The sequence below is a fragment of the Numenius arquata genome, chromosome 11, assembly GCF_964106895.1.
Source record: "Numenius arquata chromosome 11, bNumArq3.hap1.1, whole genome shotgun sequence".
NCBI lineage: Eukaryota > Metazoa > Chordata > Aves > Charadriiformes > Scolopacidae > Numenius > Numenius arquata.
Window position 1 is genome coordinate 27,534,412 of NC_133586.1, and position 26,856 is coordinate 27,561,267.

At 47.1% G+C, this 26,856-nt stretch overlaps 1 protein-coding gene across 1 annotated transcript in view; it reads right to left on the reverse strand.

Moving 5' to 3' along the window:
• Positions 1 to 26,856, reverse strand: part of FGF18 (fibroblast growth factor 18) — a 75,694-nt gene that overhangs the window by 16,679 nt on the left and 32,159 nt on the right. Inside the window, exon 4 of the mRNA XM_074156026.1 lies at positions 4,027 to 4,133. Coding sequence (XP_074012127.1) covers positions 4,027 to 4,133 — 107 coding nt within the window. The remainder of the gene's footprint in view (positions 1 to 4,026; positions 4,134 to 26,856) is intronic.

Below are 26,856 nucleotides of genomic sequence, written 5' to 3' on the forward strand. Positions count from 1 at the left end.
CCTGAGGAAAGGGACTTGGGGGTGCTGATGGATGAGAAGCTGGACATGAGCAGGCAATGTGCTCTCGCAGCCCAGAAGGCCAATCACATCCTGGGCTGCATCAAAAGAAGTGTTGCCAGCAGATCCAGAGAGGTGATTCTGCCACTTTACTCTGCTCTGGTGAGACCTCACCTGGAGTACTGTGTGCAGGTCTGGAGCCCTCAATATAGAAAGGACATGGACCTGATGGAGCGGGTCCAGAGGAGGGCCACCAAAATGATCAGGGGGCTGGAGCACCTCTCCTATGAGGACAGACTGAGGGAGCTGGGGTTGTTTAGCTTGGAGAAAAGGAGGCTCCGGGGAGACCTCATAGCGGCCTTCCAGTACCTGAGGGGGGCCTACAGGAAGGCTGGGGAGGGTCTGTTTACAAAGGCCTGCAGTGACAGGACGAGGGGCAATGGTTTTAAGTTGGAGAAGGGGAGATTTAGGTTGGATATTAGGAAAAAATTCTTTACCATGAGGGTGGTGGAACACTGGAACAGGTTGCCCAGGGAGGTGGTTGAGGCCCCTTCCCTTGAGATATTCAAGGTGAAGCTCGACGAGGCCCTGGGCAACCTGGTCTAGTTGGGGGTGTCCCTGCTGACTGCAGGGAGGTCGGACTAGATGACCTTTAGAGGTCCCTTCCGGCCTGGACCAATCTATGAATCTATGAATCTATGAAACACAGTTAGGAACTCAGAGCTCTTCCAAAGAGACCATTAGTTCCTCTTCTCCCCTAACACCGAATTACTGCAAATATTCGGAGTTTTTACATTCTACGTGACAAATCACACTGTGCCTTGTCACAAGTGGGCAAGTCACATCATACATCTCCTTCGAGGACAGCTGAACCTTTCAGTCCCCTTTTCCCCTGTGTTTGTAAGAAGCCTGAGATAAATAAACAGTAACAATAATTTCTTAAAAAGACAAAAAAGTTCTTAACAAAAGTAGCTAGTATTCCTGGTTCTGAGTTTTCATATTTTAATCTCTCTCCTTGCAATATAACTCCACCATAAAGTTCAGTGGTACGTAGATAACTTCAGCAAAATCAGAAAACTCAGGACTTAACAGTTTCTACATGTGTATACAGAGAGGCACCAAAATCCCACAGGAAAAAATAAAAATGGTCAGAAGGAAAAAATTAAATTGGAATCTTTCTTGGGCCTTCTTCAACATAACACCAAGAATCAATAAAGAAACACAATCCAATTTGTTTTCCCCCGAGGCTGCTCGCCTTTAACAGAAAAGTCACTCCCTGTACAACACCTGCCCTGCCTCCAGTTTTCATAAGCAGCACGTAGAGCGTCAGTGACCTCAGCAGTTGCATGCTGTGACAATAAATAAAGTGAGAAGCCTGCCCAAAACACCTCCGAGCCCTTTGGCCAACGTTGGCCAAGAATACACATGCGGTAACAACCAAGGGAGGGAGCAAACCCAAGGTTTGGGGCTCCTGAGAAAGCTCCGTCAGGTGGCCTCCGCTCAGAGAAACACTGGTGTAGGTGCAATTTCTGATTAATTAATGAAAAGAGATGCAAAGGCTGCTCTTCTCAGTCCCACGGGTTAGTCCATTGGCCCGCAACACAACCGGCTCTGAGGTGGGGAGCGAGCCCCGGCCCTGGAGCTCCTGCGTGGGTCACCAGTTCCAGCTGAGAGCAACAACAACCTGCTCTGGTCTGCAATACCCTTTGTAGGTGATTATGGCAAACAAAAAGGACTAAATTCAAAGCAGGTTTTCAACTGGGGGGCATCCAAAACTGCTGACTGAGGAGGAGAACAAAGCCAGATGGCATATGCTGGTATTGTTAGGGATTATGCAGTGTAAGGCAATAGGAAATGAGCAGAGAAAGAGACCCGGGTTGGTCCCATGGCTCCTCTCTTGCCAAATGAACATACCGGGGCGACCGTGAAACAATCAGTTTATGGGTTTCATTCCCCTCCACCCCCAGACTGAACTTAAATATTTGTATAAGCCCAGGCGTAACTTTTATCTAATGTTTTCCTTGGGGTTTACTAGCTGTTTAGAGCATTCAGGCTAAAAAGCATTCCCTCAAACTCTTGCCACAAAAAGAACTGAAACTATGATACTAATTAAAACCACACTCTTTGGTATCAAGAAGACATGCTATTATTTTCTTTTTTTGCTCATGAGAAGCTGTTAATATGGGCAACGCGTCTGGAACATTTTCCTTCCAAACGCCATGCTCCGTACCCCCTCCTGCTCAGGTCGGCTGGTTTATGAACTTGTCAGCAGTCTGGGGTGGGAAGGCTCATATTTACAAGAATAGATTTAGTACTTTTTTTTATAACAAACCATTTGCCAACTTAACATTATGAAAAGCACAACAAGAAAAAAAAAAAAAAATGAAAAGCTTTACGCTGCATGAAAGGTAACAAGCTGAAGAACTCTCCTGCCTCGGTGCCCAATGGGCCAAATCAAAGGATTAATTTTGCCAAAATATACTATACGTTTTGAAAAACAGCCTCTGACTTTGCCAGGATGCTCCTGGACACTCAGCGCAGAGCAGGAAAGGATGTGGGTTGCACTGTGTACCTCCCCTGACCCACCCTGGGGTAAGGTCTGTTAAAGAAAAGGGTAAGATTTCATGCTCATTTTACCCCATCTAATTTGGATGCTTCTAAGGTCTCCATTACTGTGGTATCAGCACCTCATAAACATTAACAAAATTATCCTTATAACATTTCAGGGGAAAATGTTATTATCACATTTAAAGGATGGAAAATTGAAGCAAAAAAACCCAAAAGAACACCAAACCCAAGGGCCAGGTTTGGACTCAGTGCAATATTGAAAAACATCCTGAGAGGTCTAAGTCTGGTTAAAAAACCTATTTCCTTGTCCAAGATCAAACGGCAGTGCCTCACGCTGAGCAGTAATTGCACCGCAGAAGAGCAGGAAGCAGAGAGAACCAGCTGCCATGGTCCAACCCTTCCGCGGCACCAATTTCCAAGTCCCCCCCTGGATTTCGAGCATCACCTTGGATGCTGCCCGCTTCCCTGGCGCAGCTCCGGGCTCAGTCTGGGCAGCAGCATCCACCCTGCTCCCCAGGAAAACAAAAGTGGCAGGAGGGATCCTCAGGGCAAGGCACTTGTCCCGCAAGTGTCACTCTCGGGACCACAAAAGTAAATAATTGCTCATCAGAGCAATTTGGTTTCTGGTTTCTGCTTGGGAGAGTGGCTTTCGCTGTGTTGACTCAAAACAAAAGGCGGCTTCCCTTTTTCACAGCCACAAAGATGCCAGATTTTAATTCCTGGTGGTGCAAAGTGCGGGCAGTGAAGGAGGCGGCCTTCGAGGGCTGGGATATTTGATTTTATTTTTATTTTTTGGCTTTATTTTATATTTATATCTTAGCTTTCAGCAAGCTCCTGCCTGGTTAGCAAGCTTCTAGGTTCGCCAACAATACAGAAGAACTGCCTAAGTTATGAAAACAAGTTAATACATAAAAAAATATGACTTCAGCAAAGAAGTTAAGCTAGATGGGTGAACACGCTGTAATTTGTTACATGCTTCCATTGTGTGGGGATCCAAAGTAATAGAATATTCCTGTAATGCTAGAAGCGTGAGGCCCAGCCCCAGCACAACGTTCGGATTCCAGCATTAGCTCTGCCACACCACCCCCTGGGCTCGCCACCCAGAGGAGCCTCATGCTCCACCAACCTCCCCAGCACAGCGCTCCGCTTGCCCTTTCCTTTGGAATTTCACCCCAAAGGAAGACCAGGTCACGAAGTTACTGTGGAGGTGGCTGGGACGCTGGGATGACATCTTATGTCAACGCAAACCCATCACCCACCCGAAGCATCACCAGAGGAGCTCAGGGCTGGCTGCAGGGCTCGATTTTATGGGTGCGGGGGAGGGCTCGGGAAGCCCCACATCCCCTCCCTCCTGCTTCTCATTTGAGGCTGACAGGCGGAGCCCGAACACATCGTTAGGGCCTCGAGGAGGCTGCCGAAGGTAACACTCATGTTACAAATGAATTAATAGGAAACACTTACCTTCCCCACTAGCTTGCCTTTCCTGTTCATGCAAAGGTAGAAGTCTGTCTCCTTCCCTTTGATCCGGACTTGACTGCCAAAAGTGTCTGTTTCCACTAGAAGCTGGGCTTGTAAAGGAAGAAGAAAAAAAAAAACAAGCCTTTACCAGTGTGGTCCCATTAAGTCAGAGCGTGCAAAGCTCATCAACGCCTTGTCCCATTACCTCTACCTGACCCACACCACACCGGGAACAACCCAAGGAACCAACCTCCAGGCTTGGTCACAGGTGGAGATCTGACACGTCCCCACCAACTCCTATGCAGATGCTCCAGATTTCATGCCAGTTTAGCATAAAATATGCATATAAGTGTGTGTGCTCCATCAGTCCACACCAACCCATCACCAGTACAAAGCCAGATGCTCTTCTTTGTGCTGCAGGAGGGTTCTCAAAGGGTTGGAGCATGGATTTTTCTTCTCATGAAAATAAAAGATAAGCACAACAAGAATGAAAACCTTTCCCTACAGCCGGCAGCCCTCAGACACTTCACAGAACTGGTCCAGCCACACACTCATGGTGCAAAACATCTCAGTGATCTCCTGAAGATCACCGCAACAGCTAGCAGGGGAGAAATTTGGCCCTGCTCATTCTCTCTGATGAACACGCACCCTGCAGATGTCCTCTGTGCATCTAGCTATGTTCCCAGGAGGTCACCAATCACCTTCTGGCAGTCCAGGTCCATGTTTCCTGCTCCAGCTGGGAGAAATATGACCAATCTCATAGTGCCTCGCACATTTATTGAGGCCAGAGCTGGTTTCCAGGAGCCACGGTAGAGGACAGATTTCTGCTGCATCTTCATAAACCACCTGCCCCGACACAAATGTATTTGCAGAAGTGGCCGAGCTGCCACCCAGACGTGTAGGGTGCCATCATCATCTTGAAAACCTAGCCACGTCCAAATTCAGCGCTTTATTTTGCCTCTGATCTAAACACAAATTCCAGTCATGCTCAAGGTTCGGATTCCAGGAATTTCCCTGGGGAGGCAGGAACGGGCAGACTGGACATTTTGGTTCAGATCCATCTCCGATAGGGAGGGGGGAGAAAGGAGACATGGTCGAAACACAATGCAAGAATGTGTAAGTGTCAGCAAGTGCAAATCCACGGTCCTGCTCTGGAAATACTCACACTTGTAAGAGCCGAGCCTCACCGTAGAAACACGGCTTTTGCCAAACTCTGGAGAATGTTTGATCTGTGCTGCAGAAAGTCACATTCTTTTTGGCATTCATATTTCAAACTTTAAAACCCTCTAAGAGCAAATATGTTCGCTGTAAGGATTTACCATGGGGATAGAAATAGGAGTTTGTTTCATTTAAACACATTAATATTTTTCCCACTTGTAAAGTCAGCTTTTGGCTTCTGCAGCAGTGCAAATATCACAAACCTTTAACTCACAAGGGCCCTAAACGGAGTTTTCCCTTTGCAGCTCAGTCACATATGCAAGTTCAGGGTTTTCCAGTTACTGGCTGTTTATATTTATTTAGGTATATTTGTTAAACCTGTTATCACAGGGGGTACTTAAAGAACAACTTCTTTCTGACAATAAGTGGGATAACGCCTGTATTATAGGAGAATATTACTTGCAATCACGAGTAAATATGGATATTTATTGAGGTCTTTCAAAAATGCACCATGTTTTTGGGGTACCTGTGGTGGAGAGCAGGTAGAGAGCCCCGGGTGCCGTGGGCTTTCCCTCCACACCTCCCAGGGTGGTATCGAAGCAGCGACTACCCACACACCAGCCAGAAATGTCCCATCATAGTAAGGATATAAAGATGAGCCAGGATGAGGGGGGATGGCGCAGGGTCAAAGATGGGTCTTCAAGGGGAAGACGAGCAACACAGCGCGTAACTTGGTGTATGCCCATGCCTTCAACAAGTTCAGGGAGGCTGCTCAGATGCAACGAACCGGGGAACAGCCAGAGGTAGGGCTATCTTTAAAGAGGTGACTGTGAAAGGTCTTCCCCTCAAATGAACAAGGGCATTAGAGAGGACTGATGGTCAGCCTCAGATGGGGAGAGCAGCAGCCTGTGCACGAGGGAAGGTTATGAAGCCAGCCCCAAAGGTTGGCCCAAGAACCACAGCCAACACCCAGAGCGCAGAGGAGTTGCCCACAGATCTACAGTGTCAAACCCACCCAGGGACGCAAACAGACCCGGGGCCACCCACCAAAGAGGTCAAGCGAGGGCTCCACAGCCTGCAAGAACAGGACACGGCAAGTTCCCGTCTAAGCTGCAAGGCATTCCCGGCCGTTCCAGCCTCAGTGCTGCGACGAAAGGTGCTAAGAATAACCCCGAGTATCTGACAGGGGTTTTGGCCAGCCGAAGTAGGAGCAAAGTCAACAAAGCGCTCCAACATGAGAGCCTCCATCTGCGGGCGACCCGCACCCCTCTGGCACAGGTCCTCCCGGCAGCCCGCGCTCAGATGGACAGACACGGGGCACGCTGGCTCACGCTCCCCACCCCCTCGCTCCGCAGCCAGTATGAGTAATATCCAAGCTGATTTTAATTTGAAAAATATCACCTTAAAAAGATGCCGGTTCCCTGCTGTGAAAATTAAAACCATCTGGATGGAGTGATTTCAAATAATTAATCTAGGTCTCCTTTGACACCGCTACTAATTAAAATATGATACCTTCCTCCCCCTTTTTAAATAAAGAATTTAAATAAAGTTTAAAGATCTAATAAAATAATGTCATTATTTAGAACTAAATGGAAGTCACCTTTCCTGCGGGCTGCAAAGGTTATACCAGCGCTGAGATCCCTCCCGGGCTAGTGCCACAGCACAGACCGAGCAGCAGCAGATGGGCAGCACCTCGTGCGACACCCACACCAGTAAATACACTGGCATCCCTACCCCAGTGCCCCAAGGAGGCTCGCAAGCCCCAGAGATCATCCTGCACCCAACGTCTAGGCGTGGGGAGCAGAGGGAAGGAGGTTCAGCAGATTCTGTCTGCTCCCTGCTGTGATCCTGGCTGCCCAAGTACAGGCTAAGGCCACCTGTAAGTACCCACTTCTGAAAAATCTGAGTCTTAAGATGCTGGAAACATGTTCTTATTTCTAGGGATCCTTGACCTCTTTTCCGACAAGAGAGATCAGTGCGGTTTTAGGGTTGGGTTCATAACCCGGTTGGCTCCCACCTGGTTCCTTACAGCTGATTCTCCTTTTTACAACAGGCATCCCCCTAAATTCTCTCAGGAGCCAAGACAGGAACATTGGACAACACACCTTGTCAGCTAAAATCAGCTCGAGTAAGTCCTAATCTGGCCCAGCAGAAGGGGCTGCTGAGGTCTCCCACCCCACTCCCACGCGGCAGGAGAAGAGCTCAGTCACACCAAGCTGAGCTTGGCTTCCCATCTCATTTGTCTCTATGATAAAGATGGTACAGCCACAACGGAAGCACCAGGGAAAATCCAAGGGAATTTCCACTGAGAGCTCAAGTAAAATATGTCCCACTGAGCTGGAGCAGTGTCCCCACGGCAGTCTGCTGCTCAGGACACCTGACTTCCAGCCCCATTAGTTCCTGGTTACACCGTAGAGAGATTACCATCTTTATTTTCAAAAGCCCTGCACTCCAGCCTTCAGATCAGGTATTATTGTTTAAATTCTTTGACAGCTAGATATTCTGATATATTTTCCAGGGGGAAAAAAAAAAAAAGAAAAAAAGAGCTAGAGAAAAGATGTCTTTAGAGGGTGAGATCTTCTGCTACATGCTTTTGCCTTATTGGCCCATTTAACCTAAACCTTCCTGAAAACTCCCACTGGAAGAGATTGGAATTCCTCACATGTCTAGGTGAAAAGGATTACATATATACGTTGAAAAGCTATCTTCCAGCTAAGAAAACATGAAGTCAGGGAGACATGTGAAGGTGGCAGAAAATATGCCAAATTATCTTTCAAATATTTCCTGGGAGTGGGAGGCCAGGAGCCAGGAAAGCACGGGGAAAGAAAGGAGAAAGAGGGCACCTAAGAGGTGTGAGGTTTACATACACCTATCACAAAAGCCTAAGCGCCAGCCAGTTCCAGATAAACGAAGAGATAAAGGGGAGAACACAATGAAGGTGAAGGAGGACTGGATACGTTGAGTTTACCCACCATTAATTTTTTACATATATTTTTTTTTTAGGGTATAGATCCTGCAGAAGGAGCCACAGAGAAAAAGAAACTACAGCCGCTTGCGCTGCCCACTAGCACCTTGAAGCAGGCCGGCTAAAACAGATTTCCTGGGCAAAAGGCTCTCAGAGGGGACCGAGGCTTTGTTGCTTTTATTGTACTTTTTTTCTGATGCAATTACGAAGTTGGGGAAACCACTCTCAGCACTTGAAACTATTTTAGTTGATGAAGAAGAAAGACGTAGAGACACACCACAGCTGGGACCACAGCATTTGTGATGGAGGGCGGCTTTCCACTTCAGTAATTTGGATGCTATGAACACAGACAAAGCCCATTTCCAAAGTTCACAGGGTATATCGCATCTGACGGGAGGGTAAAATTTACTCTCTGGTAAGACTGAACCTTCCAGTGGGACCCCCGGCATGGCCAAGGGTGCTTAAAACAGCTGAAACCTGCTCAAACACAGCCTGCCCCCTTCCAACACCATGTGAATCCTTTACATGGCTGCAACCTAGGAGAGAATGACCCTGTCTCCACTTCACATCCATGACGTAATGACAAGGGAATAATGCCAAAATTAGGTAAAGTCTGGAGGGTCTAATAAAGCCCGTAGGCTGAGAACGAGTGAGGGAACCCAGGCTGCATCCTCAAGTTTTGTTTACACGCTTGTATATTCCTCCAAACTGTACCATTTTAAACAGCTATAACCCACACAACCCAATTCCCTTCTTAATTATTCAGGTGCAAACCAGGAGTAACTACTGAAATCAATAAGGCTGGTGCTCAGGAGGGCAGAGCTCTGACCCACATACCACTGCAGTTAGCTCATCCAGCCCGTCTTGAGCGAGCATAGGACAGGTATGTCAAATTGTTAAAAGGGATGGTCATGGGGAGGTGGAGGAAGAGCAGCTCCAAGATCCAAGCTCCAGGTATTTTCTTTTTTAAGCCATGGCTTTGCACAAGCAAAGGGACAATGCAGTGTCAGAGCAGGGGGACTGCACGGGGAGCGAGCTTTTAAAAACACCATCTCTCTAAATGGCATCTCTTTTAAATCTCAGTTAAACGTCATATATTTTATTTGGTCAGCTGACGTCAAAAAGACATGATTTGGAGCACACAAGCCCTTCAGAGCATAAACACATCAATATACAGGTGTATATTGTGTGCCAGGCCACACTTCTCCATGCCTGATTTTGGGGTGGGAAGGGAGCAGGAGCAAGGGCTCTGCGTGAACAAAGGACAACCTGCCACCCGTGTAACAGCCTCAGTAGCTCTCAGGAACCAGGCAGGTTAAATATTTGCATGGGAGACATCAGAAGAAAATCTATAATGCAGCAAAGGCCTCAAAGGCACTTACAGTGCAGCAACCTGATCCTGCAAATACTTCCACACAAAGGACTTCACACACATCGGAAGTCCCTGGAGTGCTGATAAAGACCCCTACATGGCTTCAGGGTCCTCCCTCTGCCTCTGGTGGCATGGTTGGACATGCTGGGAGAACAGCTTTGGACACGGAGTTGTGAGCTTCCCCCCTCCCCAGGGCTGTCTCCTTGCCCTGCCTACCTGCAACCACCCCCAAGGGCCTGATGTGACAGAGAAAAGTGCAGGATCACAGCACTTTTAACAGAAACAAGGGCTAAAGTTTTCCTTCCTGGCACGCTCAGGGACACCTTCCTCGGGGTTTCACCTCTGCATTAGCTGGTAAGACCTCCAGGCTCCGGGGGATGCTTTCAGGCACTCTCATCTGCAAACAACCATCGGACACCCAGAAGGTGTCCTGTCCCATTTCCAGGACGCTGAGCTACCCCCTGCTCCGTGCCTACTGGCCATATCTATGTGACACGAGGCCAAGATGTGCAGAAACATCTGCGCTGGTGCCAGCCACGCCAGGCTGTACCCGGCCCAGGACAGATGTGCAGACAGGACACACCGCCCCAGCAGTTAACCCGACGGGGTGCACAGACCGAGATACCCAGGAAGTAAAACATCACGTGCACGCTCATGACACCTCCGCTATTCCAGCCTGTCACACCATCACAGTGGTCTCGCCTGTAGGGACACCCACCCAAACAACCCCACTACCAGTTCAGCAGCGGCTGAAAGAACATGCCCTGGGAATGATGCTGATGCTGAGTGTTCCCCGAGCATCTCAGGGATGATCCCAGGGGGGTCCTGCCTCCCCACCTTGTAGGAGATATGTTGCTTAGGCCAGAACAGCAGAATCAAGGAAAAAAATGAAGATGCTGAAACAAAGAAGTGGTCTTATCAGGACTGCCCAGGCTCCTAAAGGAGACAAAGCTTCCAGACAGTCCCTATTAACTACCTCCACATTCACCACATCTTGAAGATTAAATGAAAATTCGCTAATTTGAGGTGTTTTATCAGTCCCTGCATACGAAAATTGTTTGACAGTTTAGCTGACGTAAGACCAGAATAAAGACCAAAGTAGGTCTTAGAGATTTTGCCCAACAAATAAAAAATTAATAAATCCCTGAATCTGCGATTCTGTGAAAAACAAAAAAATACAAAAAAATATCTGAGGACAACATGAAAAATTTAAGTAGCATATTCCTGGACCAAGCCTGAAGTACCCAGAGTCTGGTCATCGATTACCCACCTGAAAAATGAATGTAAAATACTGTCATTCTGACACTGAGCCATTTGCACCCATTTGTAGATCTAAGAAAACAGGATTAAGCAGTGGGGAATCAGAGTTGGCCTCTTGCAGATGTTTTATACATAATTCACCATAAGAGACACTAAAAATATTTTGGCAGTAGCTTCAATGACAGTGAATAAGCTTATTTAGACAAGATTCAGTAAAACTGGAGGCGATAGGTTGTGTGCTCTAAAAGCGCCTGGGCGGGGAGCGGCAGCGAACAAATTCTGCACTGAACTCTGCCACCTGCACCCTGGCAGTGACTAAGAAGTAGGGCTGGAAAGAGAAACGTTAAAAATGTTAGCACAGAAATTCCTCTATCTCACCAGGGTGTCTTGCTGCCTCCAAACACAGCTCAAGTGGACAGTATTTCTACAGAGGCAGGAAAACTGCTTGACAAGCTGCCAGGCTCCAAGTCTGGAATTAGTGAGGGATGAGCCTCAAAAAAAAAAAAGTTCAGAAGCTCTGTTATGCTTGAAAAAGCACCTAAAATGAAAAATAAAGGGCCAAACCCTGATGCCTTTGATCATTCTCATTTGAATAAATTCCTACCGACGTAGTCAAGCCCAACAGACAAGGACCTCAGAACCTGGCCTGGAGCACCTCGCTGAAACGCATCCAAAGCACTGGAGTCTCCTGGGTCTGGAAACAACGTGAACGTTCCCCATCCCACAGAGGGTTAGAATTACCACAAGAACAAACCCTGCTGAAGTTATTTTGACTCTCTTGTTCCCAGTCTCAGCTGAACCCAGAGAAAATCATAGAATCATAGAATGGTTTGGGTTGGAAAGGACCTTAAAGACCATCCAGGCCCAGCCCCTGCCCTGGGCAGGGACACCTCCCACCACACCAGGTTGCTCCAAGCCCCGTCCAACCTGGCCTTGAACCCCTCCAGGGATGGGGAAGCCACAGTTTCTCTGGGCAACATGGGCCAGGGTCTCGCCACCCTCACAGCAAAGAATTTCTTCCTGAGGTCTCATCTCAATCTCCCTTCTTTCAGTTTAAAACTGTTCCCCTTCATCCTATCACTGCACTCACTGATAAAGAGTCCCTCCCCATATACTGATCCCCAAAATACTGATGTACACAAAAATAAGAATAAGCAGAGAATGACAACTATGGGAACCCCATGTGCCCTCGCTTCTCCGAAGCTGCTTTATCTGTGGCCAGTAGCGTAGGAGAGACCACGCTTACTCTGAAGCACTTGCCCATCTCTCGTGGGTGACCTGGTGGTTGGCTGCTCGTCCTCAGCCATGAAGTAGGTGTGATGTTAGCACCACCATATCCTCTTACCGAGGAGTCCCAAACACATAAATTCTCCCCTGTACGCAAACACCACGATGGTTTCACATACTCCAAAAGTTACTCCATCCACTGTTTTATTTGCGAGTACTCCAAAATGGGGCTAACCAGCAGAAATGCAGAAAGCATTTGCACTATTAGTTGAATTAAGATTATCTTGACGTTAAGTTCTACCAAACAGGTCTCTTACTCTGTGCCAGTAAAAGCTGAAATTATGACAATTAAATTTATGGATAGGAATATAAGCATGCTCACGCATTTTCTCAAAGGGGTTCATTGTAACTTTGCCTTCTTCCAGCAAGTAAAAAATATGCTGAAAATAAAGTTGCAGGATGCTCCGGTATTTTCAATGGGATTCTTGTGGCTCTGGAACCCAGAGGAGCAGAGGCAGCAGCGAAACCTACCAGAAAAAAAACGTTCTGGCACCTGGGGAAAATTCCTCTAGGTTTTAAGATTTTAAACAGGGTTTGCTCTTATAGATGAACACAAACACAATTTCAAAGATACCTGCCCTTTTAATGCTTGTGCTGCTGAAGCTCACTTTTGCCAAATAAAAGATAGCATATCATTAAATTAAGTATAGAAAATTGTCGCTCTTAGATAAAAATATGAGAGTGTGATTATTTTGGGGTAAGGGTTGAAAGAGTTGGACAAGAACTGATCTTCTATAGCACCTGGGGGGACACATCCTCTGGAACCACCTGCAGCCAAAGCGAGTCCCTCGAGTGAAGCACCTTGGAGCAGGGTCCCTGCATCAGTCCCTTTGAAAAGGTGTCTGCCTACACACATAGCACAATTCTTTCAATTATTCTCAGAGCAGTGGCAACAGAAATAACAACAAAAAAAAGTAATCAGGTATCACATTAACTCTGCCTTCAGCACCTTTGGCTTCATATATTTATTTTTGGAAACACATTCATCACGGGGCTTTGCTTAAACTATTACCCCCCCGTCCACAGCATAGGTAAGACTACTTGCCTTTTACTGCATTTTAATTGCATGAGAAGTTTTAAAAGTTTGTTGGTTTTTTTTTTTCCCTGAAGTCATTTGGGACAAAAGGCATCTGGCACTGAGTATTTAAATAAGACCTGTCAGAACTGTAAAATTAGTTTTACGTTTTAATAAAGGTACTTTAAAAATCTCAAATATAATTCTGCATTCAAACCAGAAGTGTTTGGATTAAGAGAAGGAGATCCCATGTTAAATCTTAATATAAAAATAAATCAAGTACAGAACTAAGCCAGTCCTCATCTGTGGCGTTATAAACAAGAGCAGCAAAGAAAAGAGGGGTATCTCTAATAGCTTATTTTGGGGTATTCTGGGTTTAAAGAATCAGCATTGACAGTGTAAAATCTGTGTTATGTTATTTGTTATTTATGCCAGTTCCAGCTTATCTAGAGACCCAGCTCAGCTATAAAGCTCAGGCTCAACCCCATGTTTCCATCCAAAATTTTCTCGGCCCTTTTCCCTCCTCCCTGCGCTAGAGCATCCTTCCCCCCTCTCCCCACCCTGGAGGGGATGGCCCCGTGGTCCCTCGAGGTGGCGGATACCACACTGGCAGGTGACACTGCCACTGTCAGTGTCCAGCCTGTACCCGTCCTCGCACAGATAGAGGTTTGCTTTGGAGGGCTCTTCAGCCAGCTCTTTAATCAGCACATAATTCACTTCAACAGTCTTCAGACATACAGACAAAGGACAAAACCCAAAGGACAAACCCTCCTTCCAGCACTCACTACCCCACCACAGTGACCACATCTCTCCTCCCTACCAGGACACCTTGTTACTCTCCTACTTTATCTGCCTCTACAATCTTCGGAGCAGACAGGAGAAGGAAATTCCCCACCACTATTCATACATGGCAGACTTTGAAATATTTGCAGGCAGTCCTGATGGCCACATCTCCATACCAGGCCTGAGAAGCAGGGCTGACCCTCACCTTTGCCACAGGAGGATTAAGCCACCTTAAAAACCTGCCAAGGTGGCCAAGTGACCCCAGGCATCCTGCTACTACCCGAGCTCAGCCAACCACTGCTGCTGCCAGTGCCCGTGACACATCTCACCACCAGAGTCACCAGCACGAAGGAGCCTGAGGACACACCACAAACCCGTGGGGCAAACCCCTGGCAAACAACACCTAATTGGCAAGGACTTTATGGCCCAGCCACCCTGGGATGGACCCATGGGAAAAGAGAGTCATTTCTCCATCCAGGACCGCAGGGGAGGAAAGAAACCAGCTAACTTGGACTAAGAAAGCTCCTGGTGGGGAAAGCTTCCCCCAAATCCAGGTGCCCACCAGGCCTGACCCTCTACCGAGGTCACAAAGTAAGCAGAGACCCTTTGTGGATGAGGGGAGCAGGAAGGGAAGAGCCACGGGTGCAAGCAGCCTCCAGCCTCCCCAGGACAGCCACCACGCTGCCCTCCTCCTGCCACCGGCGGCCCCGACCCAGTGCGTCACCGCGGGTCCACCTCCGGTGGGAAGAGTTAACGCTCATCCCCCGACAGGCGGGAATGAAAAGGAGGCAAAAAAAAAAAAAAGCAGGATATTGGTGAATGAGGGCAGTGGGTGGCCGGGGGCTCGGCACACAAGAGGCACAGCCGAGTGTGTCTGGCACCAGACAATGATCTCGCTGGAGGTGTGCGAGGCGGGAGCGCCCAGAGCCATTCTCACAGCGAGGCAACCAGCCATGTCGGCGAACAAAACCCCTCGCCGGGAAGCGGCCCTCGCCTTGCTCCCATCTCCTCACCGGGATTTGGGTTTGTTGATTGTTGTTTTGTTTAGTTTTTGGGGTTTTGTTTGTTTGTTTGTTTGTTTTTTCCACCCTGTGTTGTCCTTCCTGCTGGAGCATTTGCAGCACTGGAAAAAAAAAAAAAAAAAAAAGCAGGTCAAACATCCTCAAATGGTGTATTTAGTGCTTCCCCTCGGGTTCCCGGACATTTTCCTACTGGACCTGGGAGCGCAGCAGTATTTATGGGGTAGCGAGCTGACCCCTCGGCTGCGGTGGGTGAGAGTGCCTGACGTTAAGTGCTGCTAATGCGTTTTGCATTTGTGCTCGGGGGCAGGAAATCTCAACTTCCAGTGCCAAGGGTTAATTATAATTTATATAGCAAGGTCTCAGGCTGTGTTGGTTTTTGTTTTTTTTTCTTCCAGCTAATTAAGAGGTATAATTACCTTTGAGAATCAAAGGGATATTTTGGTACCCAGCTCTTAGAAACAGATTACAGGCACTTAAAACGTAAGGACATCTTTGCTTTTCTACGCATGCTTAGTTTTTGATTTAGATCCTTAACAAGAAACTGTCATATTCCCAATCCACCATCACAATGTACTGGAGACCACCTATGGAAGCCATTCCAATAGGGTAAGATATAACATTGCTGCTTTTCCAGTGATTCCTACATTTCCAATGACATGTTTTGCTGACACATCACCTCAGGGCTCTGGCAAAACTTTCTGCTTATTCATTAACAAAGCTTGATGATAAACTTGAGGTGGGTAATACCTAAACAGATCAGTCTGTGCTCAGACTGCAAGCCCAGGACTATTTACTCCCAAGACAAGTAGCAGGTTGACTAATATTATTGCTGTATTAATAACAACTATTAGTAAATTGTCCCAGGCAGGCCTTGGGAACTGGAGCTGAGGGATAATTAGCAGCACCGGTACCCACGGCAGTCAGGAGCACCCAGTGTGGAAGCTGGTAGGCAGCACCCATGGGATCCACCCGGGGCTGAGGGGTTGCTGGGAGCAAACCCATCGCCCCCGCTATCTCCCTCCGTCAGCTCCTTGCCTTCATGTTTGCGCAGAGGTTTAACAGTTACAGGTCTCTCTTTCTCACCACTCTCGGAGGTGTTCGCTGAGCCATTTGCAAAGGGTTCATGTAATTGAATATTCAGACGTAGGAAGAGGGGAGTTTGGGCTAAAGATGGCAAGAAAAGGTTCTGGGGAACCCTTAAAGTCCTGCTCCGGGGAGTCACTAGTTACAGATGCATCACAGACTGCAACCTCAGCTTGACTTGGCACAAGCTGCACAAATGTATCTTCCACCATTCTTTATTTTTTAGGGATGCAGCAGGCTATCTCTCTCTCTATTATTGCCCAAAACACAGCTCCAAGCAGACATGAGGCTGGCAGTGGCAATGAAGACCAACCCTTCCTCTAAAGGGGGGGTCAGCATTAGGACCAAGAGGAACGTCTGTCCATCTGGGTTAGAAATGAAGCTGATGCTGCCCAAGCCAAGAGGGGAGCTCAGCGACTGGTATCCAGCATCAGGCACCCTCTGCCTACAGCCTGATTACACCGCGGTGGGTTTATGGGCCGCCCTTTGATGTGCCAACAGCAGCAACCTCGCTGTGCTGAACCGGTCGCAAAGCACACAAACCAGAAACACACCGTGAGAAGCACTGCTGTTAAATTAGGAGGAGATAACGCAGTCGACACCTCGGCATGGAGAGATGCCGACTGGCACTGCTCATCTCACAGAGGCTCTGAGAAGTTCGTTTAGAAACCTGACAATCAACATACCCCACAGGTATTTCCATCCCTTGGAGCCACTCCTTGACAGGTGATTGCCGGAGAAAGGAAGGGCACATCAGTTGTCATAAGCCATTTTACAAGAATATCTACAAAACTATGCAGAGCTGTACCAAGCAGAGCCTTTCCAGTATTACAGGAGACACCGAACAGAATATTCTGTTCTGCTGCAGGAGAATTAAGTATTTATTCAATGCCTATAAATACTTAAAGGGTGGGTGTCAGGAGGATGGGGCCAGTCTTTTTTCAGTGGTGCCCAGTGACAGGACAAGAGGTAATGGGCACAAACTTGAACATAAGAAGTTCCACCTAAACATGAGGAGGAACTTCTTCACTTTGAGGGTGGCAGAGCCCTGGAAGAGGCTGCCCAGAGAGGTGGTGGAGTCTCTGTCTCTGGAAATATTCAAACCCCACCTGGACACATTCCTCTGCAACCTGCTCTGGGTGAACCTGCTTTGGCAGGGAGTTGGACTGGATGATCTCCAGAGGTCCCTTCTGACCCCTGCCAGTCTGTGATTCTGTGACTAAGCACAAGTCAGGAATGCTTTCCTATGTAAAGGTTGAGAATAACCAGGGTAGAAGAGGGGATGGTATTTTTTAGAGGGTTTATTACAGTGTACAGGAAGGCATCTCTCTCCTCACCAGGTACAGCAATGGGTGCTGGTGCAGGCAAGAGGCTGGGAAAGGACCCGGCTCAGCACTGGGAAAAGCAAGGCAGGGATGACAAAACTGTTGCTTGTAGTCCCAGCATAAGCCACTAACCTGTGTGACACTCAGTGAAAAGGACTTTCACATGCTTAATCAGCAACACGACCCAGTTACTTAGGAAAGAAAAAGAAAGGAAGGGCAGATCCTGAGGGAAATACATCTATACCAGCGTTACCTTTCCCTACAGCTTGCTATTTATTGAAGCAGCAGCAAAAGCTCCAGTGCAGTTCAGAATACAAACGCTGACACGGAAATTCAGAGCCCTGAACCGCTTCCAACAGGGAAAATATACTGACCGCAGTCTGTTTGGAGGTCAAACAAAATCAATAGCCTTTCTCTCCAGTCTGTCTCTAAACTAAGCTTCTTTCAAAGACATCCAGAGAAAATGGATCATCTTTTGTTGTTGTGTGTGGTTTTGGGCTGGGCTTTTTTTGTTTTGCTTTTTTTAAGTGGTCAAACATTCATACGAGTATAAGAAACTCCTTCCTCCCTCAACATACTGAAAGGATTGTATAGAGGTCAAAACTGCCCATCAGTTTTACTACACAATAGATGAGTTATCCACTTCTCAGGGAGGAAACCAAGCTGGAAGCCGCTTAACACTCGGTAAGAGAGGAAAAAATAAATCAGTGTATTCGCTTGATGGGGGTACGTTTAAAGCTGGTTGTCAATTAGTTCAACACAGTTTGCTGTTACAGAGCACAACAATTTAGCCCCAGGAGCTGAAGTTTGCTGCGTTTCCTCAGATTCCTCCTGCTGAGAGACAGATATTGGCTGCAGCCAGGTCAGGCACCGAGGAGGAGGAGGAGGAGTGAGGCTGGAAGTCACAGCCGCAGAACGGGAGCCCGTGATCAGATACAGCAGGACTGGGGACTCCTTCCTTCCTTCCTTCCAAAGCACGCAGTAAAGCAGATTCATGGCCAGAAAGGAGCAGAGATGATAACTGGTTATTGCATGGGTACAAAGTGTGCCTCGCCTCTCCGCAGCACACACCTTTTAAGATAACTATATACCCCAAGGGCTTACATACCCTTGTGTAGATGGTATCATCTTTACAGACATAAGAGGGTCACCAGAAGCTGAGGGAAAGGGCAGAAGAATTAAAGTGGTAGAATGTAAAACTTTGCCTACATCCAATTTTTTAAATAATATAAATTCTTAAAAATCTCAATACAAAAATCACAAGGAGAAACGGGAGGGGCAAACAACAAAAAGACACTTCCTACAGGTCCCACATCCAAAGGATAACCACTGCCTTCAAAGCAACAGATCATTGATGATGTTATCTGCCAGTTCTGTTCTGATAATCGGTGTTGAAAGACACCCTCCAAATCACAAAATGATTCAGGAAAGGCTCTCCAGAGGTCATCCAGCTCAACCCTCTGCTCAGAGCAGGACCATCAGGGCTAGAGACCATCGCTCCTCAGCTGCGCCCCAGCTCCCCTGCAACAAGTTGCTCTCCCCAAGAAACCCGACATCCTTGTCTACGGCCTTGTCTAAGCATTCCTACGGGTACGTGGTCACCATGACCGAGATGTGGCTGGAGAGGGACAGATACGCCCAAGCAAAACTGAGAACCAAGTATGACAGGGGCGAGATGCCCATGGCCACGAGCCTCTGCCGTCCCAGCAGCCACAGCCCATGGAGCCACATGGATTCACGTTTACCTAATGAGCATCCCACCCTGCTGATGTGTTTGCTGCTATCAGTACCTATACTAGTTATATTAAAGCTACTATATGCCTCTAAGTCCTCTTCCACACGCAGCACGCCAGCACCGGCAGGGAGGCGCATCCTGACTCATCCTGCACTCACATATGCTGCAGGAAGAAGGGTCTGTTCCACCAGCCACCAGAAAGGGCACCTCATTTCCGAGAGAACATATTTAGCGCCTTCTTAGCTTCTTCTCCTGCCCACGCAGGTCTAAGAGTTCCAGCACTAGAAAATCCTGGCGAAGCTCAAAGCAGGTTACAGCAATGGTGGCTGTCAAATGTTCACCCAAACTCATTATGGTTGCAAGAACTAGTAGCTAGACACAAGAGTGCAGTTTCTTTGCAATGCTTTTTCTCTCACCTCCTCCAGTTCCTCCCAGGTGGGACAATTTACCCCATGACTATGCAGCTCTTACATTTGCTTGTTAGCACCCCCAAATTAGTAGGTGTAAAGTCAATATCCTTTTGCCTATTTACTTCTAATGAGTCACCAGTCAGCAACTTAACTTGAAAAAGGAAAAAAAGAAAAAAAAAAACAGCCACAGTTACAAATGCAGATGCAAATAAAATAAAGGCAAGAATCACCACTGAGCCAACGTCGCACAAAGGCAAGGGGCAGGGCACACCATGCAGCACCCTACCATTGTCACCGGCTAAAACCTAACAGCTTTGATTTGCCTCCCACGGACTAAAATGGTTTGAAATGCAAGGTCTGAACAAAGGTGCAAGACGCAAGAGGAATGGGAGGCACTGCTGGGCACTTAATCTCCTTTCAGTCTCACACAGGAGCTCCAGCAACGGCTGTGCTGAAGGCGGTGGAGTTTCTTGAGTGTCAGGAAGAGGATAATCAGGCCTCAGTTGTTACAGACATTCAGCCCTGTGATCCCTCCACGCAACCAGCAGAAACGTTATTTGGGATTTATACTGAAGTTCGCTTTAGGCAAGCTCCTTTGCTGCTGGAACCCAGGACAACATCACTGATCCCAACAGGACAAGACCAGCTTTAAGCAGCTGTGGAGTTCACCCTCTGCCTCAACACAATGTATGATTTGGAATTAAGTACCCAAAGCACCCTCAGCTTGCTTCAATACACATCCCTGTAAAACCTGCCAGAGCAGCAACAGGGGTTTGTGGTGAGGATACCCCCCTCACACCCATACCACCTGGGGACATAGACACATTGTGAGCCTCACAACTGGCCCTGGCCAAGCGTTGAGGCCATTTGAACATTATTTTTTTAGATTTATCTTGTAATTACCACCTTCCTATTCTTAGCCCTTCCCTGCTGCTTCTCCACGCTGAGGGCTTTACCACCTCCAGCAGCTGTGGGTGATGTCCCCTGCTGCTAGAGCTCCCTTCCAACCACCCGTTCCCTCTTCTGCTTCTCCTTCCAAAAGTACTTGAGAACATCAGGTATAAACCAAACGATACCAGTCATGTCAACTTGAAGCCAGGATCCCAAGCTTCCCATATGCTCAAACACCAATGGCTTGCATCACCATCCGCTCCTCCTCCATTCCACCAGCTGAGCTCTTGGATGAGGAACAGAAGCTGCCAAGCAGCATCAGAGAACAAGGACTCCTCTCCACAGCACTACCTAGGGCCGGATCCTTCCAGCCGGCACAGCTGCCATCCAGTTGTGATCTCCGGGAAACTGCTTGATGGAGAAGACCCAAAACTCATTACAGCTAGAAGACTGGGTCATGGCAGATGGCAGGATTTTTTTCTTATTGCTGTGGGAAGGCAGGCGCCCTTTTTCGGCAGCTGCAAATGCAGAGGAGGAGAAGGCCTCTTAGGCACTGATTTCAGATCTTGGAGATGAGGGCATAATAAATTTGAGGACTACCCAGTGATTCTTCAGGTTCAACCACCCAGGTAGCACCAGCAAAGGACAGGCACATCCCCAAAGCAACTACAGCAGAAGTCAGGGACAAAGCTCAAGAGACATTTAGAAGGTCTCCGCTCCTACATCACCATAAAAGCAAGAATTGCCTGTTACGGGCATCCAGAAAATACTTAAAATTCATCAGGGACCAAAGCATGCACTATTTATTGCCGGCACAGCTCATTAAAAGGGATGCTCACAGAGTGCAGCCCCGCGACCATCTCCCTCCAACCCAAACACCCCCTCTCTTCCTCACAGTAAGAAGAAAATGTGTTGGTTTTTTTTCACTGGGTCTTCTCACTCCCTTTACTTCCAGCTCGCCCTCCCCTTCTTGCAAGCGCTGAGACCGCAGACGCTCTACACGTGTTCTCCTCTGCATCCGACTGGCAGGCAGTCTGGAAAATGCCAGTATTGGAACGGCCTGAATTCAGCGGTTTCTGAATGCTGATCGGACACTATTTCGTTCAAGCCACAGATAGTCATTTTTGGGGGGTATTTTCAGCTCCCTTTTTGGACTCCTCCAGATTTCCAAGCGTCATGCATCAGCAATTTCTCGTCTTCGGAGCTTCATTATTTTTCACCTTTCCGCCCAGCCTGAGGCTCGGTGCAGTTTTGCAGGGGACCGGGCTCTTCCCTCCTCTCCCAGACGGTCACGCAATGCTACTGGTGTTGTGAATGTTTGCTGTGCTCCACCTCGCAGCTGTGGAAATTCCTGACTATCTGGTTTTTAAAAGAGCTGAGGTGAAATCTGAGCGATTAAAGTGCCCTTTTTTTTTTTTTCTTTATAAAGTCCAACACCTTTCTTGAGGAAACCCCAACCTGAAAACAGAAGTGGTCTCACAGCATCTAAAAACACCAAATAATTATTTCTAATGTGGTGCCCATTCCCACCATCTCTTTATCATCTCTCCATTTGCAATGCTTTAATCCTGATGGCACACCTAGGAGGCGAGGGAATGGTGCAATCCTTGCTTTGGAGATAAGAGAGGGACACACGAGGAGATTGAGAGGCTTAAATTCATGCCACTTCGTTATACGTGAGGAGCAAAGGCCCTTCTCTTTCCACTGTCTAGTGGGTCCAGCCTCAGTGTCTCACTGGGCAAAGCGGAAGATGCTCCAGCTGAGGGACCAGACTACACCACCAACATTAAGTTTCCAGCAAAGCAACCTTTGCTGTCTCTCAAAGTGAGATGCCATGTTCTCTTCAAGCAGAAGCGTGCTCTTTACACACCAAGTTTTGAATTTCCCATCCTGTCTTTAATTAGGCATGTTCTTAATAGGTTTATTGACATTTTTCATTTCCTCCAAACATTTCTCATGAAGGACAAATCTCAGTGGCCACTTGACAACACACATGGTAATGTACACCAAAGCCAAAACTCACAAGACAGCTTGTTGACAATGTTTTCCTTCCCCTCTCTCCAAAGTAAAAGCAATTAAAAAGCCCTTTCAGAAACGCAGAGTAGCCTATTTGCAGGGTACTTTTAATTGCATCACAAGAACTGACTTGAATTCATGACTGGCCGAATGCTTAGATATGGGAAAACCTCAGGTACCAGGATACAAAGCTTGGTAACAGGCACTAAGATAAAACACTGCCATAGACTCAAAGGAGCTCTCTCAGGATTTGTGCACAGGATCACTCATGGCCTAGAAATATTTTTCAAATTACACAAACTTCATCCAGAACTTCATCATAGAATGGTTTGGGTTGGAAGGGACCTCATAGATCACCTCCCGGTATCCACCCAGCAATCCCCAGCTACAAATTTCAGATAAAAGTGATCTTTGTACCAATACGCACAGCGCGTTTTCAGAGTCACAGAGGAGAAAGGAAAGCCCTAACTTTGTTTCTGTGCTATTTCATCGCAGGCAGGGAAGAACATTGAGCAAAGCAGCTGCCTGAGCTTCATGGGAAAAAAGCGTAATCACAGCAAGGCAGGAACAGATAATATCATATTGACCTGTCTTCAGGGTCTGGCATTCACATTTTCATAAAGTGTCTCGGAAGATGAATCACTATACTAATAATATTTGTATTGATTATCTAAACTGAAGCGGCAATCGACTCCATTGTCTCACTTCCTCTTAAATTGCTCACAGATGGGATCCTATTTCCTATTCTGCATTTCTAATGGGAACACTTAAATCACAGCACAGAATTATATACACACACAAACTGTTAACAAAAACCCTTTTATGGCTTGCACGAAAATAAAGATTTTTTTCACTTTGTAGCTCGCTTTCCACTCCACACAGAAATTAAAAATGACAAATTATCAGCAGACCTCTAAATTACTTCTCCTCGTTATTTCTGCGTCCCTAATACTTACTGACAGACAGGCCTATGTTTTCTAAACCCTGATCAGTGATTATGGAGACCTGAAGTTTAGACACAGACCTAAAGGTGATACTTTTTTTTTTCCATCAAAGCTCTTTAAACTATCTCAAGGTCTAGAAGTAGGGAAATAAAAAATAACGATAGTGTCAGAGGAAAAATAAACAGCAGCTCCTGCTGTTGTTGTCCCAAAGCTCTAAAGTACATCACTTACTACAGACACAAAACAGGGACTGCTGCAGAAAGCTGAACTTCAGGTGTGAACCTGGCCACAGTGGGACTCTGGGGTAGCTGCTCTCCAAACCCAAAGTAAAGGAAATTGGCAACAAATACATTGTTTGAAATAGGTTTGCTGTGAATCGGAAAGCAAAAGGCTTGGGTTTTCCTTCCCAAACTTTTCATCCCGCCTAAGCAGAGCTTTCCCCTACCCTGGCGCGGGCACAGGATAGGGCAGAATTAAAAAAAAAAAAAAATAAAAAAAAAAATGTTTTAAATGTACAGATGGTTCATCGAAGATGATGGTTCATCGAAGCGCATTTCAAATGGCTGCCGAACCTGTCAGAGCCACCTGGAAGGTGAGGGCAGCCGAGGTTCCTCCCTGCCCACCGCAGCCTGGGACCTCCAGCCCCATCTCCAGCCCCACGCCTGTGTCAACCTAGCAGCCCCTCAGTCCATCCCCACGCCTGCTTTCAAACAAAAACCTCGCCACTGCCTCACTGCAAATGAGAAGGGGAGATATTTTAAGGAAAAAAAAAATAATAAAAAAAAATAAAAATAAATAAAGCAACAAGGGGATATTGGGCAAGGAGGGGAAAAAACCCGGAGCCACAACACAGCAGCTGGACGGCGAAGGTTTCTCCGGCTCAGGCTGGTCCCCAGGACCCATCTGACTGTACAGCTGCCACGGTGAATGATCATCCCTAGCGCTGAGGTCAGCTCTGCCCCCGGGCGAGGTAAGTGAAAATAAATGGTGGAGAAGATAAAAGGTCTTTAAAAAAAAAAAAAAAATTTGTCTTGTTGTCATGTCAAAACTGTAATGGGAAGAGACTGGAGGCAGCGATACGTCGCTTAAATAGGAAACAGCCATCCTGATGGTTCAGCAGAATAAATTACAAAGCAAATCACAGTTCATGAGGGGTACGGGGCTGGGCTACCCCAGGACGGACAGGCTCTTTGCACATACCTGCTTCCTGGGAAGAAAAGCACATTTCTGAATGTCCAGCCAGTGGAAATACAGCTATATTTAACTAAATCCAATTGCTACTTGGGCTACATCTCCCATATTTCTTGCAGCTTAATTCTGCGCCTTCCCGTCACAACGAGTTTAGGTTTTTTCCCTTCCTGATCTTCCCAGGAGGGGGATCAAAATTGATTTTAACTATTCTAGGAGGGGAAAGGGTTAATCAGGTTTCCCAAGGCAGCTTGCTGTTAAGGTGCCAGAAATACTGAGGGGAAAGAATGACTTGCTAAAGATGGGACAATGGCACTGGTATTTTGCATTTTTTTCCAGGCTTTGAGATAGAACAAATGGGAGTCATTAGTGAAATGAGTTTAGGGAGTTCTAAATTAGCTGTCAGGCTGCCAAACCCGAAGAAGTGCTATGTCAGCTCATTAATTCTGGAGAGCCCAGGATTACCCAAACCTAGGAAGGAATCCTGCAAAATTTAGAGTCAATTAAAGGAGGCTATTTTGCTATAATAATATTTTCCACACATATTACACCTCCTCATGGAACCGAGCCCATTTCTACCACAAATGAAAATCTCTGGCGGGCTGGAGTGTGGCTGATGTCTAGACAGCTGTAATGTGCTCTCCATGGGCTTCTCCACTGGCATCCCTGGGAAGCTCCAGCTAGAACAGAAGGCAGGGACACAAACTGCAGGGCACATCACCCAGGCTGGGGTGGCCCCAGGAAGGAGGCACCCATCTCCCCGAGTCCCTTGGTTTCCCCATACCACCCAAAAAAGCACATCTGTACAGGGCATGATGTTCTGTACTAGGAACGTCCATGGGACATGGAGGTAATGCCTGGCATGGTGCATGCACACCACCTCTTGAATTGGCTTCCCCTCCTTGGGCTGTCTGACCCCAGATTTGTCAGCACCCTTCTAGTTAATCTCCCCAAACCTCCTCTCTCAGGGGCATCTCTTGAGTCCTGACCTAAACCCCCACTGAACTCAAGGGAAGTCTTCGAGAGGACTTCACCACCTCAAGGTCCATCCCCCTGGGATGCTGAGAAGGAGAGATGTCATACCTTAATAGCAGCTTTCCAGTATCTGAAGGGGACCTACAAGAAAGCTGGGGAGGGACTTTTTACAAGGGCATGTAGTGACAGAACGAGGGATAACGGCTTCAAGATGAAAGAGGGGAGACTTAGATGAGATCTCAGGAAGAAATTCTTTGCTGTGAGAGTGGTGAGACCCTGGCCCAGTTGCCCAGAGAAGTTGTGGCTGCCCCATCCCTGGAGGGGTTCAAGGCCAGGTTGGACGGGGCTTGGAGCAACCTGGTGTGGTGGGAGGTGTCCCTGCCCAGGGCATAGGGTGGAACTGGATGATCTTTAAGGTCCTTTCCAACCCAAACCATTCTATGATTCTATACCTGTGTGCTGCCCCTTGCATGGGGTGTCCTCAAACAAAGCCTCCCATGCTGTAAGACTGGAAGGTTTATAAAGCAGATGGTTTATAACCTCCTAGGGGACTCAAGAGTTTTTTTAAACTGTGATAGACTCAGTCAGTGGACAAAACACCCCTGCAACCTGACTAGTGACCTACCCGCACAGAGCGCATCCCAGCCTTTAGGACACCCAAGCACTCGCTGCAAATAAAAGTTACCTCCGCAGAGAGGGCAAGCCCAAAGACCTCTCACACCCCCCTCGCCTCTCTGCTGATGGCTATCACTTCTCATCGCCCCGCCGGACAGCAGTAGCCGGGGACAAATTAAAACAAAAATCACATGGCTGTGAAATACAAATGAGGCAAAAAATGCCTTCACCCAACCAAGAGAGCTCTGTCTCCCCAACTGCGCCGGATACAAAGATCGTGAACAAACAGGATAGAATGTCTTCTGCCTTTTGTGAAATGAAAATAAATGAAAGGATCTAAGGTTTCAGGTCACTGATCCCTCTCTTCCCTATCTGTACCATTTATCGGAGGTAGAATATAAGGGTTCCAGGTCCTTTTCTTTTTTTTTGTCAGCACTTTAATGGTTGTTTTTCCTCCTTCCCCCTTTCATTTTCTGAATGAAAGGACCACTTAGGAACCTGTAAAGTAATAATAAGCTTATAACAGGAATATTGTTTTTCTGGGCCAGTGCAAACTTCTTCTGAATAGGTTGAAGAGATTAAAGTAAAAATGCAATCTGTAAATAGATCAGTCTTTTAATTAGTTTATAGTCTGTTAAGAGATAATATTTTGCTCACATAGATCGTCTGTTATCTAAAGATCTCAGAGCACTTTAGGAACATCAATTAAGCCTTAAAAAAAAAAACCAACCTTGGGAGATAGGTAAGTGTATTTAGATTAATTAGCGTTGCTGTGAGCAGCAGGCATTA